The sequence below is a fragment of the Canis lupus genome, chromosome 5 (genome assembly GCF_011100685.1).
Source record: "Canis lupus familiaris isolate Mischka breed German Shepherd chromosome 5, alternate assembly UU_Cfam_GSD_1.0, whole genome shotgun sequence".
Taxonomy (NCBI): Eukaryota; Metazoa; Chordata; class Mammalia; order Carnivora; family Canidae; genus Canis; species Canis lupus.
The window spans coordinates 83,377,653-83,394,130 of record NC_049226.1 but is presented as its reverse complement, the minus strand read 5'-3'; the positions used below and the strand labels follow the sequence as shown (position 1 = coordinate 83,394,130).

At 57.4% G+C, this 16,478-nt stretch overlaps 2 protein-coding genes across 7 annotated transcripts in view; one reads left to right on the top strand and one right to left on the bottom strand.

The window, feature by feature from the left end:
- Positions 1 to 1,185: 1,185 nt before the first annotated feature.
- Positions 1,186 to 16,478, top strand: part of BEAN1 (brain expressed associated with NEDD4 1) — a 35,121-nt gene continuing 19,828 nt past the window's right edge. For 2 of the 6 annotated variants that reach the window (XM_038538785.1, XM_038538782.1), the window contains exons 1-2: positions 1,186 to 1,301; positions 10,121 to 10,227. In XM_038538785.1, the coding sequence (XP_038394713.1) occupies positions 10,203 to 10,227 (25 nt within the window). In that variant the 5' untranslated portion in view covers positions 1,186 to 1,301; positions 10,121 to 10,202. Of the gene's footprint in view, positions 1,302 to 5,409; positions 5,864 to 7,214; positions 7,324 to 10,120; positions 10,228 to 16,478 lie in introns of those variants that run through there. The other 4 variants (XM_038538786.1, XM_038538783.1, XM_038538787.1 and 1 more) reach the window with 2 other exon arrangements.
- LOC119871969 (myosin IC heavy chain-like) lies at positions 4,787 to 6,988 on the bottom strand. The gene is made up of 3 exons (XM_038538788.1): positions 6,745 to 6,988; positions 5,693 to 5,818; positions 4,787 to 5,582 (listed from the first exon to the last, which is right to left on the bottom strand). Exons 1-3 carry the CDS (start codon positions 6,986 to 6,988, stop codon positions 5,518 to 5,520), a joined length of 435 nt encoding a protein of 144 aa, XP_038394716.1. The 3' UTR covers positions 4,787 to 5,517.

Below are 16,478 nucleotides of genomic sequence, written 5' to 3'. Positions count from 1 at the left end.
TGGAGCCATCCCATGGCTCCTCCACTAGTCCGTTTTATCATAACCACGCATAGCTCTTTGCCCTCGTGTTTTCTTTATGAGAATCACTTCCAAGCTGCCATCGACAAAATGGGAGTTAGGAGAGAGTCGCCGACAGTATTTCATCAATTCATTCATCAAGTTTAGCGGGCAGGGCCAGCGCAGGACTCCGGGAGCTTCCTTCCCAATCAAGCAGGGGAGGCCGAAGTAACGAAGTAAGGGGCGCAATAAGCCGGAGCTCTGCTGCAATGAAGCAAGGAAGACTTGGAGGATGAGCTAGACTCGTCCAAGGCCCCAAGCGGGATGCAGCCAGGGCAGGCCCACGTGCCAGGGCCAAGCTCTGTGCCTGGGATTCGTGGGGAGCGCAGGGCAGAGGGCACGGGGCGTGGAGGAAGCGGGCAACGCCGGCTCAGGAGAGGGAGGCCCGGGCGGCCTAGCGGACACCTGGCGGGCCCCGACCGCGCCTGCGGCCTCGCCCCGAGCCCCCGCCCCCAGGGCCAGCGGTGCCTCCGCGGGGTCCGAGGGCTCGGCGGTCCGTCCCTGCCCCGCGCTCCCGCCGCCCCCGTCCCCCTCCCACACAGGCCCGTGCGCCCGGCGGCAGGGCGCCCTGCCTCCCGGCCTGCCCGCCTGCTGGCGTGGGTGTCGAGCGCGCTTCCAGCCTCGCCCTCCGCCCTCCGCCCTCCGCCGGGTCCCGGGGGCGACCCCGGCGGCCGCCCCGCGCTGCGGAAGCCTCGAAGCCCGCGGCCGGGCGCGGCCAGGCCCGGGGGGCGCGGAAGGCCGGGGCCATGGGGGAGGAGCGGGGCCGAAGGCAGGCGGGCAGGGGCGTGCGGACAGCGAGGGGACGGTGGCCGGGGCACGGGACGGGACCGGCGGGTAGGGCGGGCAGGGAGGGAGGAGGGACGGCCGCCGCCAAGCCGGCACCGGGGCGCGACGGGCCCGCAAGGTCCACCCACGCCGGCACCCCGCCCCGCCCGCCCCGCCCTGCGCGCGGACCCGGCCGAGGCGGAGCGGCGCAGCCCCCCCGCGGACGCCCGAGGCCGAGCCCGAGCCCGAGCCCGAGCCGAGCCCGAGCCCGAGCGCAGAGGCATCCGAGCGGGAACGAGAGCGGGAGAGCGGGAGCGGGAGCCGGAGCGGGAGCCGGAGCGGGAGCGGAGCCGGATAGCGCGCGCGGGAGCCGGAGCCGGAGCCGGAGCCGGAGCCGGAGCGGGACCCGGACCCCGAGCGGGAGCCGAAGCTGGAGCCGGTACCGCGGCTCGCCGAGCGGAGCAAGGCGGCCAAGCCGAGTAAGGGGCGCGGGGCCGGGCCGGGGCGGTGCTGGGCGGGGCGGGCAGGGGGTCCCGGCGCCCTCCCCGCGCTCGCGGCGGCCCCGGCGCACGCACACACCCCGGGCGCTCGGCGCGGAGCCCCGGCGCGGGCAGGGCGGACGGGCGGCCCGGAGCCGAGCCCGGCGCGCTCCTCTCGGGGCCCCCGCGCCCCCGCCCCCGGCCCCAGCACCCCGGCCGGCCGCCGGGCCACGGGGCGGGGAAGGTCCCCGGAGCGCGGCCTCGGGGCCCCCAACAGCCCACCCAAGAAGGGGGAACTAAGACGCGCTGTCGGCGGGGGGCGAGGGGAGGGGCTCCGGCCTCGACGACTTGGAAGCGGCAGCCCCCCGCGGCCGCGGCCGGAGCCCGACCCTCCGACGGGCGGGTGGCGGGCGGGCGCGCAGCTCCGCGCGGGGGAGAGGGGCGCCCCCGCCGCGCCCTGCTCCGTCGGGCGCACCTCCCCGCTGCGCGCCGGGGGACGCGCGGGGTCCAGGCCCGGCCCCGGCCGACTGCGCAGCGCCCGGCGGCGCACACGCCTGTCCCCCGCGCCCTCGGAGGCCGGGCCGTGCCCACCCCGCCCCGCCCCGCCCCACCCCGGCCTCGCGCGGCCCTGCCCCCCGCGGCCCCGAGGCGGGTGCGCAGACGACCCGGCGCTGCCCTCCGGGTGTCGCGGCGGCCAAGGCCTGAGTGACAGGTGTGCGAGGCAGGGGCCCCGGGAGCCCGACCCCCGGTCTCCACCCGCACGGCCCCACGGGCGCCCGCCTCTGGGGTGCCCCGCAGGACTCCCTCCCCAGACAGCCTGACTTCACCTCCCCGTGCCTCAGTTTCCTCCCCGGACAGGTGGGCAGGACTCTGTTGCGAGCAGACCGTTTCGGGCTTTGGTACCGCAGGACGGGCTTGATGGACTTCCTCGCCGTGTGACCCTAGACAGAGACACTCCACCTCCCCGCAGCCTTAGTTTCCCCACCAGGACTGTGTGTCGAAAGGAGGAAACGGGATGACGCCGGTGGGGGGGGGGGGGGGCGCCTGCCGTGGTGCTTGGCACGCAGCCAGGATTCATTTCAGGTTGGCTACAGGTGTCATTTTAGGAAGTTTCGGGCACCAGCAGATGCTGCGGCGGAGTGAGTTCCCCTGAGGCCGTGGGGACGCGACCCCCCACCCAGCCCCCTTCGGGGAGGCCTCTGAATCCCCCAAGGCCTTGACGGCGTCTAATTGTGATTTAAAATTTAGGGCCTGCCCTTTCTCAGCCCCTCCTCCGCCGGCTTTCTGGCTTTCTGCTCCCTGGGCCAGCTCTTCCCCCACAGCGCGCCACATCCATCCAGGAGGGAAAGAACTGTATCTGACGGCCTTTCCCCTGTGCCCTTGGCTGCTGCCTGCGGCCCTGGAGGAGGCTGCTCACGCACTTCTCACAGCGTGTGCGCCCGGTTGTGCACACCTCTCCCCACTCTGCAGTTTGGGGGAGGGGCGGGGGGGAGGATTGCTCTCCCTGAGGAGCCATAGCCTGCCTGTCAGGTGGCTTGGACGTTCCAGCAGTGGCGGTTCAGACACGCAGCAGAAAACAGCAGGGGGAGCAGCCACCAGGGCAGGGAGACAGCGGGAGGTCTGAGGGGTCTCAGCCCTGTTTCCCTGCTTACTGTGGTGTGTTCACCCAGGCCCCTGAGCCAGGAGGCACCAAAAATGGTGAACTTTGGGAGAAAATGGAGCCAGTGGCCTACTCCGGAGCTGGAAGGTCCCCAAGCAGAGATGTGCCTGTCTGTGCAGCTGGGGTCTCAGACTCCGAGCAGAGAGACCCAGCACCTAGGGGAGGACGCTGGGACCTCTGGGGTGGCGGAGGGTGTAGGCAGCAGGAGCGCCGTTGGGAAGAAAGCAAAGATCCAGCTTGTGGACACCCAAGCTAGTCCTGGCCACCTGTGGCTTAGCGGCCCAAAACGGGGCAGAGGAGGGGTGGGTCTGTCCACACGTTGCCTGATGGGGGACTTTGGGAATGGGCTGCCTCCTCGGGGCTCCTCCTACACAGAAACCCCCCTTCTCCTCTTCTTCAGGTACCCCGGCCTCCCATTCACCCACTAGGGTGTCATATCCCCGCATCCTCCATAATCCTCACTCTTCTTCTTCCCAGAGGAGTTAATCAGGAACTAATTAGGTTTGTATCTTGCAGTCCATATAAGTTTCTAGAACACAGCCCAGAGGGAATGTGATGGGGATATGGGCATTACCTTCAGTCTTTGGGAATAATCAGACACATTCTGTCCTTTTACGTGAAGCCTTTGCCTTGGAAGTGCTCAGAGCACAGGGTAAGGGCCAGAAAGGTCTAAATCTGCCCTCAGCCTCCTAAAAATAGAAACTGAGGCCTGGGGACCTTCTGGAACCCCTTGGCAAGTGAGCACAAAGTAGAGCTGTGGCTGAGAACATGGCTACTTGGAGCCAGCTGTCTGGGTTTATAACATAGGATTCTAGGCAGGAGATTTATCTTTCAGAGCCTCAATTTCCTCCTGAAAGTGGGGAAAAAATATATTACGCACCTCCCAGTACAATTGCGAGTCTAGAAGAATAGATAGGAAACATAAGGCAATGTCAAATGGGCCTCTCCCAGTGGCCTTGCCATGTCTGCATTGTGAACGTACATTGAGCACATGCTGTTTTCCAAGCATTTCTCTTTGAATTCTGGCAACAGTCCTCTGATTGAGGTACTGAAATTGTCCCCCATTTTATAGATGAGACCACTGAGGCTTAGAAAGTTTGAGGGCTATCTAACTTTGCTAGTATAGAACACTTAAAACATCCCTATGACTCATCACAATTTTATGAGTCTATAAAATTGATAATTAGCACGTTGTATCTTAGATGATATGTAATTAGTTATTGGAATGCTTCCTCCAGGAATATCTTCAACTACTTTATACCTTTATGTTAATTGTCTACAGGCTATAGAATTTTTAGAGACACCTTCACTATTCAAACAGTAATCAAAGTCAAAAAAAAAAAAAAAAAAAAAAACAGTAATCAAAGTCATTTAAAAGAGCAGGCCCCCCCCCCATTTTTCCCTATCCCTCTTCTATCCATTTTTTCTCATAGCACTTATCACCCATCACCAACATCTCTATATCATACTCATTTGTTTATTGTCTGCCCTCATCAATATCAACTCCCCAAAGGCAGGGACTTTTAACCATTTTGTTTATGATGATATCTCCTATATTCAGAGCCTAGAATAGTACCCAAAGCTTAGTATGCTCTGCAAATTATGAAATGTTTTACAAACATAAGGTCTACTGTTATTATTTTTGCCAAGTGTATAGCTTGCCTGAAAAATAAAACATTAAGGTTCATGGCAGAAACCATTCCCTCAAAAATTTGGCAAATAGGACTTGCTCAAGTGCCAGGGAAATTTTGATGAAGGTTAAAAACAATGGAATGATTTTCCTAGCATTTTAATAAAGCTCCTTATCAGTGAGTTCAAAGACCAGTTATTTTTGTAAATCTTTAATAAATGGCATGTTTGAAGGCAATTAAGTTAGCTTTAAAATTTTTCAATGAGTTAACTATCACTGACTTAATTACTACTTGTTAGCATGAAAGGTGTTTTCAAATCTTCATTTTAATGATTTTTCAGATCATAAAAGTAATACATGTTCATTGTAGAAAATTTGGAGAATCATAAAAAAGTGTAAAAAACAAAAATCCTCTTTAACCTCAACACTGCCCACAGAGCACAATGACTGAATATTTTCATCTATTTCCTCCCTAATCCTTTTCTATACATGAATATTTTCTCTAGGTTTTGTTTTCTTTTACAAAATAAGGATCATGTTGTATGCAGAGTTCTATAACCTGCTTTTTAAAAGAATATAACCTGGGTGGTTTTTTTTTTCCTCTTAACCATTATACTGAAAGTCTTTACCTATGTCATTAAAACGTCTTTAAAAATATGATTTCATGGTTATATATTATTCCAGTATGATTTGCTCAGCTTCTCCTCTCACTGGACAATGGGGCTGTGCCCCATGTTTCCCTGCCATAAATAATGCTTGTCTGAGTCCTCTCTGTGGTGTTTCCTGAACCTTAAATCGGGCTCCTCTACCCAGCGGGTCAGACCTATTTGCCAGTTGGTAGATGGACTGGTTTATGCAGTTAGACAGTGAATGAAGCCTTAGAGATTGGACCTTGGTGGCCGTGAAGCAGGAGGTGGCAGTCGATCCTACAGAAGGCTACTGGCCGGGGGATGTGCTTCTCCGTGGGTCCCAGCCTCGCCTAAAGACCTTCCTGCAGAGGAGAAAGGTTTCTGCCACCTGGGGAGCTCCGCCCGCGGCCCCAGGACTTAGCGCCCTGCCTGGTGAGGCAGCTGCCACCCTTTTAAGATTAACGTGTCTCACCAAAGTCCACCTCTGACTTTCTTCTGGCTCTGGGCGAGGACATGCACGCCCACGGCTTCATGGAACCCCTGCGAGATGGCTGCGTGCATCCACTCCTTCGTGGAGTAAATAGCCCCTGAGCACCCGCTGCAGGAAGGAGAGAGGACGGGAGTTACCCGCGCTGTCCAGGCCGTGAGTCCCCACCTCGCCCTCCTGCGGGCTCCGTCCTCCGCCCCAGTCTCCCAAGCGGACGCGGGCCGTGGGCTCGGGGCTGGTCTCCCTCGCCCCGCACCCCGCGGCTCTGACCCCTCCCCGGGCCCGCTGCCCGAGGCCCCCGCGCCCGCCCCCCCTCCCCTCCCCGATCCGTGGCCGGCCCGTTGCGCGTGGGGCTCCCCTGCGAGCAGGCAGCCGTGAGGACGCGCGCGGGGCTTCCGTCGGACGGGGCTGCGGCCCCCGCTCGCCCGCGTGGACCCGTCCTCCCCCCGCCCCGCAGAGGCCTCCCCACCGGGCCGCGCCCCGCCGCCCCGCCGAACCCGCGAAGGGCAGCCAGGGCGGGGGCCCATTCTGCCGCCCACCCCCCTCATTTTCCGAATCTCAGTGTTGACATCTGCAAAATGGGGGGGCTGCTTTGCGGGCCCGGCCGCCGCCACGTGACTGCGGTGGCCCGGGCGCCGCAGCGGCGTCACGTCACGTGGCCGAGCACAGCCCCCCCCCCCCCCCCGCCGCGGTGCCGCAGAGACCGCACGGCTTGTGCCGCGCTGCGCCGTGCCGCGCCCGCCCCCCGCCCCGCACCCCCGGGCCGCCCCCGCCCCCGCCCCCGGCCGCGTGCGCGCTGCCTGGGTGAGTGTCCCACGCGGCACCGGCCGGGGTGCTGGGGGGGCGGGGGGGGCGGCCGGGCCGGGTGGACGTGCACTTGCCGCGCGCCGCTGGGCGCTTGGGGACCCGCAGCGCCGCCGCCCCCGGTGCCCGCCAGACAGCGCCGCGGATGAGTCACGGCGGGATGCTGCGCCCCGGCCCCGCCCCCCCGCCCCCCGGCCCCCCGGCCCCCAGCCCCGCCGGCGCAACGCACGCACCTGGCAGTCGCTCCTTTGTGTGCAGCCCGGCCCGGCCCCGCCGCCGCTGCACCCCGGGGAGGGGGGGGGGCGAGGCCGCCGTCCCGGGCCCGCAGCGCCCCCCTGCGCCCCCCTGCGCCCGAGCTTGCGGGACACGCTCCAGGTGCTTGGTAGACACGTGAAGAGGCCGCCGCGAGCCGGCGGTGCCGGGAGGAGGCAGCGAGTGTGGAGCTGCAGGGGCAGGGTCCGCTGGCGGCGCAGCCATCGCGGTCCCCACGGGGCGTCCTCCCCGGGAGGTGGAGCGTCGCCCGCGGGCGGCCTGGACGCCGCAGGCAGTGCTGACATCAGCCCCAGACGGGTTTGTCCCAGCGTCCCGCACCTGCGATGCCCCGCAGCGCCCAGCCCCGGTGACTCCCCACGGGCCGCAGCGGCCCCCTCCGTACCCCGGAGGACGTCGGAAGCAGGGGCGTCCTGGAAGGCCGTCCAGGTGCCTCCAGGTGCCGTGGCCGCGCAGCCCAAGCGACTGCCCCGTCGGCAGCACTCGGACTCCCCTGAAGAGCTTTCTCGAGCTCCATGCTGTCCTAACTGGGAGTTGGCCAGGTGCGCAGGAAAGAGGTGACATGCCGGGGACAGGGAGTGGCCTGCAGGTGTAAAAGGCCCAAGGTGCCCAGGAAGCTGGCCAGCAGAGCCCTGGGGGTGTCCTCTCTGCGGGGCGTCTCTGCTGTAACTGGGGAGCACCCCGAGACAAGACCCCACCCTGCACAGCTCTTCTTCCCTCTGTTCTCTGTGACCTCGAGTGGATCAGGTCACTGAGCCTCGAGGTTCTCATCTGCAAAATGAAAATGATGTTCCCCACGTCGGGGAGCATGTTGCAGTAATGTTGCTGCCGTTACATCCTGGCACACGCGGGTGTCTGGTGAGCGTGGGTCACACCTGAAAGCCCCCGCGCCCAGAAGGCTTCCATATACAGACATGTCTACCTGACCCAGCCCCTTGCCAGCCTCCCCAGCTCTTTGGAAACTAACACATTGCCCACCGAACACCTTAAACTGACCCCAAAATACGCAGTGTGACGGTTCTTGGTGCCTCCTGCCCTAGGCAGAGGGCAGACCCCCAGACCCCCCCTGCGGCCTCAGCCATCATCTGAGAGTCACAGGACCTAGTGAGAGGAAAGAGGGAGTACAGGGGCTTCTAGGAGAAGCAAGACCTCAGGGACAACTGCTTGGAGTTTAGGGGGTGGTCAGCACCCTCCATAGCGTCGGGAGCCACCAGCATGGCCCTGTAGGAAGTGTACTTCCAGCCTATCTTTATTAAGCACTCCCATCACGCCCCTTCACTAGAGACGTAAGCAGAGCGCCCGGGCTAGGGAAGTGATGGTAGAAGCCAGGTCATTCTAAGGACACTGGGGAGTTACGAAGGGTTTTCAGCACTGGAGTGACATGGTCCATTTTGCCTTCAAGAGAGACCTCTCTGGAAGCAGCCTGAGAGATGACCTGTCAGCCCACCGAAGTCCCCCTCCAGATACACACATGGCCACGGAGCCCAAGGGCACACCCACAAATGTGAACACAGACACATGGACACACAAGTATCTTTAGAAAGAATAGATCCCAGGCCCTGAGATTCTTCATGAATTTTCTGGTGTGAAATCACCATTCCCCAAGCAGGCTGCCACACCAGAGAAACTTCTCTACCAGGACTAGGGAGATAAGGAGATCACATCCTTCACTTCCCCCATCAGGACTCTTGTTGGTTTCTGTGGGGACTGGGAGCGGGCATCAGACCTGCCTGGGGCTCACACCTAGGTTGAGCTTGAAGGAGCCATCTGGAAAGAGAGAGTCCAGGGTCAGCCGCAGCAAGGCCTCCCTCCGTCCCACCGCCGGGACAGCAGAATGAACCTGACATACATACCCCTCATCCTCATACCCCTCATCCTCGAAACTGGTGAAGTGCCTTACTCCGCTCTCCTAACCTGAGGATTCTGCAGCCCAGAGAGGTGAAGTGCTTTGCCCGAAGTCGCCCTCCAGGAGGCAGCAGTGTTGATACCAGCACTCGGGAATCAGACTTCTCAGGCTCTCCAAAGAGAAGTCTTTGATTCATTTATTAAACAGGAAAAAATGTTTTTAATCAGTGCAACTTGACCAATGGTCTCCATCAAAACGTGGTTTCCATTTGAAGGAAAATATATAACAAAAAAGATGCCTGTGGGAGACAAGGATGGGAACCCCTGGACCTGCCTCTTACACAAAAGTTCTGTCCCCGGTGTCATCCCCAGGATCAGGGATGATCAGGTCAGCTGCCCCCTGGGACAGGAGGGTCCAGGCTCTTCTCCTGTTGGCTTCTGGCTGCGAGCTTCCCCGTGCGAGAGCCCACTGAACTCTGCATTCCTTGGTCCCTGCTCAGCAACTGCCTAACGTGCAGTTTGTTTTCTCCAAGTCTAGCGACCAAGGTCCCTAGAAAATAAGAACCACATCTCCCTGCTGTTCACACAGCTTCATGTCACTTGGAGCTCAACCAATTGGATCTGAACCAATTCACATCTTTAGCAGCATGGGAGGCTGGGTTACTTTTAAGAACTCTTTCGTCTCTTACAAATGGGTGTTAGAGTGACCAGGCGCTCTCTGGCTGCACAGACATTCAGGCATCACACCAAGTTCACATGGCAGGGCAGGGAGATTGGGAAGAGACATTTTCATTCTCTTGGCCTTTATTAGGTCCTTCTAAGTGGTGTGCTGGCTGACACCACTTGGAGTCAAACAGGCCGGGGTTCTAGTCCCAGCCTGTAATTAGAAGCTGTGTGATCTTGGGTAAGCCACATAACCTCCCTGAGTCTCAATTTCCTTATTTATAAAATGAGAATGAAAAGAGCATCACTCCCTTAAAGGTGTTGGAATAACAATAATCATAAGGTCTCAGGTCAGCAACTCTGAACACCCTTCCAAAGGCAGCTCTGGGACCTTGAACTAGTTCCTCACCCTTCCCAGGTGTGTGCCCCTTCTGTGATATGAGGACATTGGGCTGGTCTTTAAGGGTCCTTCCAGTTATAAGGTTCTCAGAATGCCATGGTCTGTTGCAGTTGTCTCAAGCAGTGGGCTCTCACAGGTTCATGAGACAGGAGAACTCCAGGAGATCTCTCGTTCCTGCTCAGAAGAGATATTCCCCCCTCCACACACCACTGAGACCCCAGTGAGACCCACACTTTTGCCCCATCTCTGCCCCTGGACCCCCATACTCTGCAGCCCCGAGCTCCCCACACCCCCGCCCAGACTGGACACATGCTGTCAAAGTCCCCACCTTTCCCCAGAGGTGGACAGCCCAGGGACATGAGCGTCCGGCTTGTGGGGTCAGTGGGTGCTGTGTGGGCGTCCCCATCACCCGCCTGTTTGTGTCTCTGCAGGTGAGCCGAGGCTCCTTCTCTCCTTGAAGGCGGAACTACACACGTGGGCAGGCTGGCTCCCCTGTTCTGCTCCAAGGATTACATGTCCTTCAAACGCCCCTGTCCCTGTAAGTCTCCTTCCTACACGTTCTGTGGCTCGGGACCAGACAAGGGCTGGGCTTGGAATGTTTGGCCAAAGAGCTCCAAGGATCTGATGAGGGGCTGATGTGATATGATGGGTGAGGGAAGGGCAACCCAGAAGACCCCTGACGTCCGGCGGAGACTTCCCATTTTTACCAATGCCTCTGCAGCTGCCCAGCACTTCCCGGTGTGGGGCAGGGCTCCTCTGAGGGATAGTAATGGGATTACTACTTTTTTTTTGTTTTTAATTGCGTGGCCAAATGAATGTGGGAAACACCGAGTGAGACAAGTTAAGTAGCTTTTGTTACCACAGGACTTTTCAGAGCCTTTAATGTGGTGATGTGTGCTGTGAGGCTGCCATAGAAAAGAGAAAGCCCAGTGGCCTTCTCAAGTTTAACTGACCACAGGAATGGGGCTCCACAGAACATACTCGTCGGAGTTCACTGTCCTAAGGAACCCTCCCTGTAGCATCCCCACCATGAAGCCTCTCATTTACTAATTCATTTTGTCTAATGAAGCCTTGAGATGATTTTGCCCATAACATTCTTCTCATGGCTCCCTGACGTCTGTAAGTCCAGGTGATGGACTCAGTCCGGTGTACCCCTGGGGCTCAAGGCTACAGCCCCCTTTGGCTTACTCTCCTAGTCTCCACCAGCCCCACCCTTACCCCAGGGTCCCCTTCACCTGTCCCCATGGCAACCATCTTTCTCTCATGATGTCCCCTGTGCCCCCCAAAGCCACCATCACTTGGTACAGTTTGGGAGGACATCCCTTCTCCTTGATGACTCAGGACTACGAGTCTGTGTGAAATCCAGGCCCTGCCTTAGCCCCCGTATCTATTTGTCATGCTTGCCCTAGCTGATCTCTCATCCCCACTCACCAATGTCTATTCAAACATTACCATTGGTTACATGTCACACATCGTGGAGTTGGGGTCCTGTCTTCCAAATAGTCGAAAGGTCAGTTGTTAAATCTTTCAACATCAAAGGACTGCTGCCCTGGGTGGGTAGAGGAGACTGGGGTATCTGCTCTGGGTGGGACCATCACCAGATACGGGGTTCCCCACCTGGGGAATACGGTGACAGGAGGATTCACTGTCCCGAGAGTGGCGTTCAGGGGGAGCTAATACAAGCTCGGTAAGTTGTTGTTAATGTTGCCGCTGCTGCCGCGGCATAATCAGGAAATCGAAGCCACGTCCTCATCCTCTCAAGCAGCTGGGAATGGAGAAGGCTGGTAAAGGACAAAACTGGGCTGCTCAGTGTAGAGGGCTTTCTAGAACTTTCTGGGGCCAAGCCAGGCCCTCCAAAGCCCTGCCTGTCTACACAAATAATGGCCATCAGCACAGGACAGCCCTCTGCATACCCACCTCCTGAGGATAGTAGGTTGTGGCCGTGGATATTCTGGGCTGTTCAGACGCGGTTCCTACACATCTCTTCAGTCGTCCCTCCCCCTATAGGCCCAGTGCCTGGCATGCAATGAGCACTCAATAAATGTTTGTTGAATGAATAAATGTATAGTCAAACATTCTGAATGAGGAGCTGGAGGCGTTAGATGGGGGAGAAGCTGCTGCTCCTGACTGTGCCACCAGATTGTCCCTGCGGCTTCCGGCAGCCAATCCTCCTCTCTAAGATGAAGGGGTAGCCTGAGGCCAGTAGGTTCCAGGAGCTTGAGGCTGCTGGGGGGCTCCAGGGAGAGCAAGGGGGGCATGGTAGGCAGAACTCTTGGCCCCTCACTGCCCCTTGCTTCAGCCAGAGCAGCTGTGCTTACGCCTATACACAGATCGGGATCTGCTCAGATTTCGCCGGAGAGGGGTCCCTGGCAATGGCAGGCCAAGTGCTGTGGGGTTGTCCAGACTCACCTCTTCCTCTGCAGTCCTCTCCTTCTCTGCCAGATTCTTCTCACATTTTCCAATCCGACTCCTTCCCTTTTCTCTGAACATGTCTAAGAAGTATTCACTGCCCCGCCCCCACCTTCAGCAACCCCAGCCTACTTCAGTCTGGCTTTGGCACCGCCCTCCCCCTCCCCCCATATCCCATCCACTCCTGTGCCACTAAATCTATTCTGCTTCCAGTTCTCCTGGTCACTTCAGTTTTCTTGATGACTTCTCCTTTGGGCGCCCTAACTCTGAGCCCTCTGGGTTCTCCTCCAGCACCTCTGGCCGTCTGGTCCTCTGACTAACCATTGATGATGGTGTCCTTTGGCCATGGGGAGGAAGGATTCTTGCCATACCTGCCCTGGGATGCTGGGTCCCCGGGACTCGAGCCCCATCCTGGCCTTCCTCCTCCAGACCGTCTCATCTTCGCTCTGCTCTCAGCTGCAGCTTCTAGGCCAGCAGCTTCCACGGCTTTCTCTCCCCCCTAATTTCTTCCTGCCTTCAGGTTCCTTCTTCTGCCTTCTGCTGCCTGTCTTCCTTGGGCAGCCTGCACCTCTGCTCCTCAAATTCAGCCTGTTCCCGACACAGCTCTTCACCCCAAGCTGTGTTGGCTTGGTTTTGCTGTCTTGGTTTGGGGCACCACCCTTGACTCGCTCCCTCAGTTCCCCTCCAACACACCCATCACTCAACTGCCTGAAGAGACCCAGGGGTTTCTAAATTGGGTCGTTAGATTGCCATTTAGACTTTGCCCCCATCCGGGCCACCCTGCAGAATCAACCTGGAAATTGCTGCCTTGGTTAATGTTTATTGAACAACTGGATATCGCCACATGAAGCGGATGCCTTGTAGGCAGCCTCCTCAGCTCACAGACCAGAAACCCTCACGTAAGTTCCGGAAGGGATGCAGAACCACAGGGCTCCAGACATCCTAAAAACACCTGACACAGGAATAGTCTAAGGAATGAAACCAGAAATCCCAGGAGGGCCCTGACACGGATGCACACCCTCTTTTTTTAATGCCTCCTCTCTTGTAGTGGGAATTTAGACATCTAATGGAATTGCTTTAACCTTCTTAACTCACAAAATTATCTATCCTGGTATAGGTGAAGATACCAAAGCCCGTTAAAACTTAGGGTGGGAGCCATAGCTTGTTCCCATTTGGGTTTCCACCCCCCTACCCCCTGCCAATTGAGAAAGGAGGGTGAAGTCCCCAAGAGGAGAAACAAGTCCCAGAGTTTCCCAAGCAAGACCCCACTCCTAGGAGTCAGAGCTCAGGAGGCTGGGAAGAGTGAGCAGGGAAGGGGAACCGGCACAGGGGGAGAGCTGGGCTACGGATGGGGATCTGCCCGATTTCCACAGCTTCGGACACTGGGTGCAGCAGGACTGTCCATTGGCCTCTTGGGAGTCAAGTAGGCATTAGCCGGGCCAAAGCTGCACTGACTCCTCCCAGGCACTGCCCACACCACAGCATCATCCCCTGACCCCATCTCACCTTTCAGGCACTGCAGCTCATCCCTGTCCCCCCAGAAACAGCCCCACCCTGAGTTCTGCAGGTGAGAAGACTTGAGGCAGAAAGTGGAGGCAAGAACAGGTAAGAAGCCCAGAGGGCTTTGGCCACTGCGAATGGGAAGTCAGATCTCCTGCCTGCAAGTGCCAGGCTGTGAGCCACTTTCCAGCCTTAAGCCACTGAGTAAGGTGGGGGAGGACCAGCCTGGCTCCTCAGGAAAGCCAGAGGCGTGGGAGCCTTCTCCATCTGGCCCCAGCTGGGAAGAGTGGCCCAGGGTTCCCCCAGGACCCAGACTCCAAGAACAGATGCTTTATAACCTCTTCTTAGCCACTGGCAGATGGCGGTTCCACGGAGCTCCCTGTGGCATGGGGGTGGGCCGCCTTCCTCTGGCCATGGGGGAGGAGAGGCTTTGGGGACCCAAGAGAGGCCGAGCCTGTACCAGAGCAAGAAGGAGGCAGGGAAGGTGGCATCCACTGATCCATGGAGAAGTCAGCTGGGGTTTGTCTCCGCTAAGCTCTTGGGCTGCCCACAGGCTGGCAGGAAATGCAGTCTGGCAGAGCGTCTGGGCGGGCTTGGGTGTCCCTCAGGACCAGTGCTACGTGGTGGGTAGTGCTTGGGTTCGTGTACGATCCAGTGCTGGTGCTTACCAGCCGTGCTCTCTGGAGCAAGCTAGGTAACTAACATCTAGAAGTCCCAGTTTGCTCCTCTACAAAATGGAAACATCCTACCAGCCTTCAGTTTCACGTTCAGATTTAACATGCTCCACGAGGAGAATCTAAGTTGGTGCCAGACACTGAGAAGATCCTCCAAAGGAGATTGAAAGTCCCGTCCTTTGACCACCTCCTCCCTACACAGCTTAGGACTACCCCATCTTCAGTGATAGAGCAGTGAAAGAGAGACACATGGGGACTCTGGAGGCAAATTTGGGGTTCGGACCAGATACTACTGTTTTCTGTTCTGCTCATTGTAACAGTTACCTCTGCAGAGACTGACTTATCAACAGAAGGAAAGACTTGAGGGCAAGGAACGCAAATGATGGGCCACACTCACCATTTACCACTACTGTGCCCAGAGCAGACATGGCCAATCAATTGCAGCACTCTCTCCTCCTGAGGCTCGATGCAATCTCAGGCTCTCTGCAACACAGACAAGCACCACCCCATGATCACTGGCCTGTGACATGAAACCCTTGTTCATTCCTCGCTGTGGCCTGACTTCAGAAGGACCAAGGGACTAGAAGAAGTGACATCAGCTAGACATTTCTCTCTGAGTCTCAGTTTTCTCATCTGTAAAATGGGAGCCAATAAAAGGCTCCACCGCAGAGTGCCTTTACAAGGCCTTATGATCATCTCTTCACATGATTTCCTTAAAGCAGCCCTGCAAGAGCAGGGTCAGTGTGCCCATTCTACCCATGAACAAGCTGAGCCTCACAGACATGGAGAAACTAGTCTAGGTGACACAGTAAGAAAAAGGCAGGGCCAGGGATATACCCCAGGTGAGGCTTTCCAGGGCTCAATTTTAGCTAAAACCACAGATGGCCAAGAGGACAAGGGTGGAGTCAAGTCAACCACTTCATCCCCACCCCTTGTATGGAGAACCCATTCTACAGCAGGTCTTCATGGCCCCACGAATGTCCTGGCTGCACGTCCTCAGAGTTCTCTGGTCTAGCAGACTCTGACTATAGCGAGTGCTCAGCATCTGAAAGCTAATCTTGATTTTAAATGCACATTTTATATTAGAGTCCCTGGAAGGTAATGTAGTATGTGGCCCAAGTACACAGCTCCAGCCTGTTTACACTTCAGCTTGGACACCTGATGTGGTCATACTACAGGCATACCTCACGTTTTGAAAGTTTGGGTTACGCCACTTCACTTTTACAGAAGACCTAGATTAGTACCTCTTTTCCCTAATCAAAAGAAATCGGAAGACAATTTTGCTTTCACGAAAAGCAAAGACCGTTCAACATTTGTTTCGAAACAAGCCATTATAGAGGCCGTGCACACCCCAGGCAGCAACAGTGGCCTCACCAAGCTCCTTCCCCACAACCACACATAGCAGCAGCTCCACATCCAACCACCAGAGCTTTGGACTGGGTCTGTGAGCATCTGTGCCTTATCTCAATTAACTTTGCGCATCCGTTAGCAAGTTGTATCCTAAGGTATCAGAAAAGCCTAAGAGATGTGATGTTTCTGGGGTCTGGGAATGCTAGAACTTTTTTCCAAATAAATTACTGATAACTGCTTCTTCACTTGACACCATTTTGTCTTACGAAAGGTTTCATGGGAACAAACGCTCTACTTGCAGATAGTGGGGGAAGCTTGTGATGGCAGCAGTACCCCCAGCTTTTGCAGAGCACTCCTGGCTGGCAGCGTTCTTGCATTTCACTCCCCACCCCACCCGGCATTGAGCTTCCTGGGTGATGTCATCCAGCCTCATGGCATCGAGCAGCACCCATATACTGACAGCCCCCAAATTTATACCTCCAGCTCCAGACTCCTGTGTCCAACTGTCTGCCCCACTCACACGTATCTCCACTCAGATGTCCACTCAGGGTCTCTAGAACATCTCAGATGTCCTGCCCATCATCTTCCCCATCTCGCTAAATGACAGCTCAGTCCTTCCTTGGGCTCAGGCACCGAACTTTGTCAGTTTTTACTGCTCTCCATCTCATCCACTGCCAACTCCATTTAATGGTTTCACCTTCCAGTCTGACTGCATCCTGCCCTCTGGACGAAGACACCACTGGCATCACATGAACCACTGTCCAGCCTCTTCTGCCACAACCAGGGAGTGTGGGAAAAGGAAAAATTGAGAAACTGAGCCCAGGGTTGGTGGAGGGTAAAATGGTTTCTGTATCTA

Bases quoted from the DNA above. Each gene is read 5' to 3' on its own strand.
- LOC119871969 (XM_038538788.1), bottom strand. From the start codon at position 6,988: ATGGCTGCGCCGCCAGCGGACCCTGCCCCTGCAGCTCCACACTCGCTG. The intron at 5,819-6,744 runs GTGCGTGCGTTG...TCCTTCCTGCAG, and splicing joins CACAAAGGAGCGACTGCCAG to CGGGTGCTCAGGGGCTATTT. The intron at 5,583-5,692 runs GTGAGACACGTT...TCTCCTCTGCAG, and splicing joins AAAGTCAGAGGTGGACTTTG to GAAGGTCTTTAGGCGAGGCT.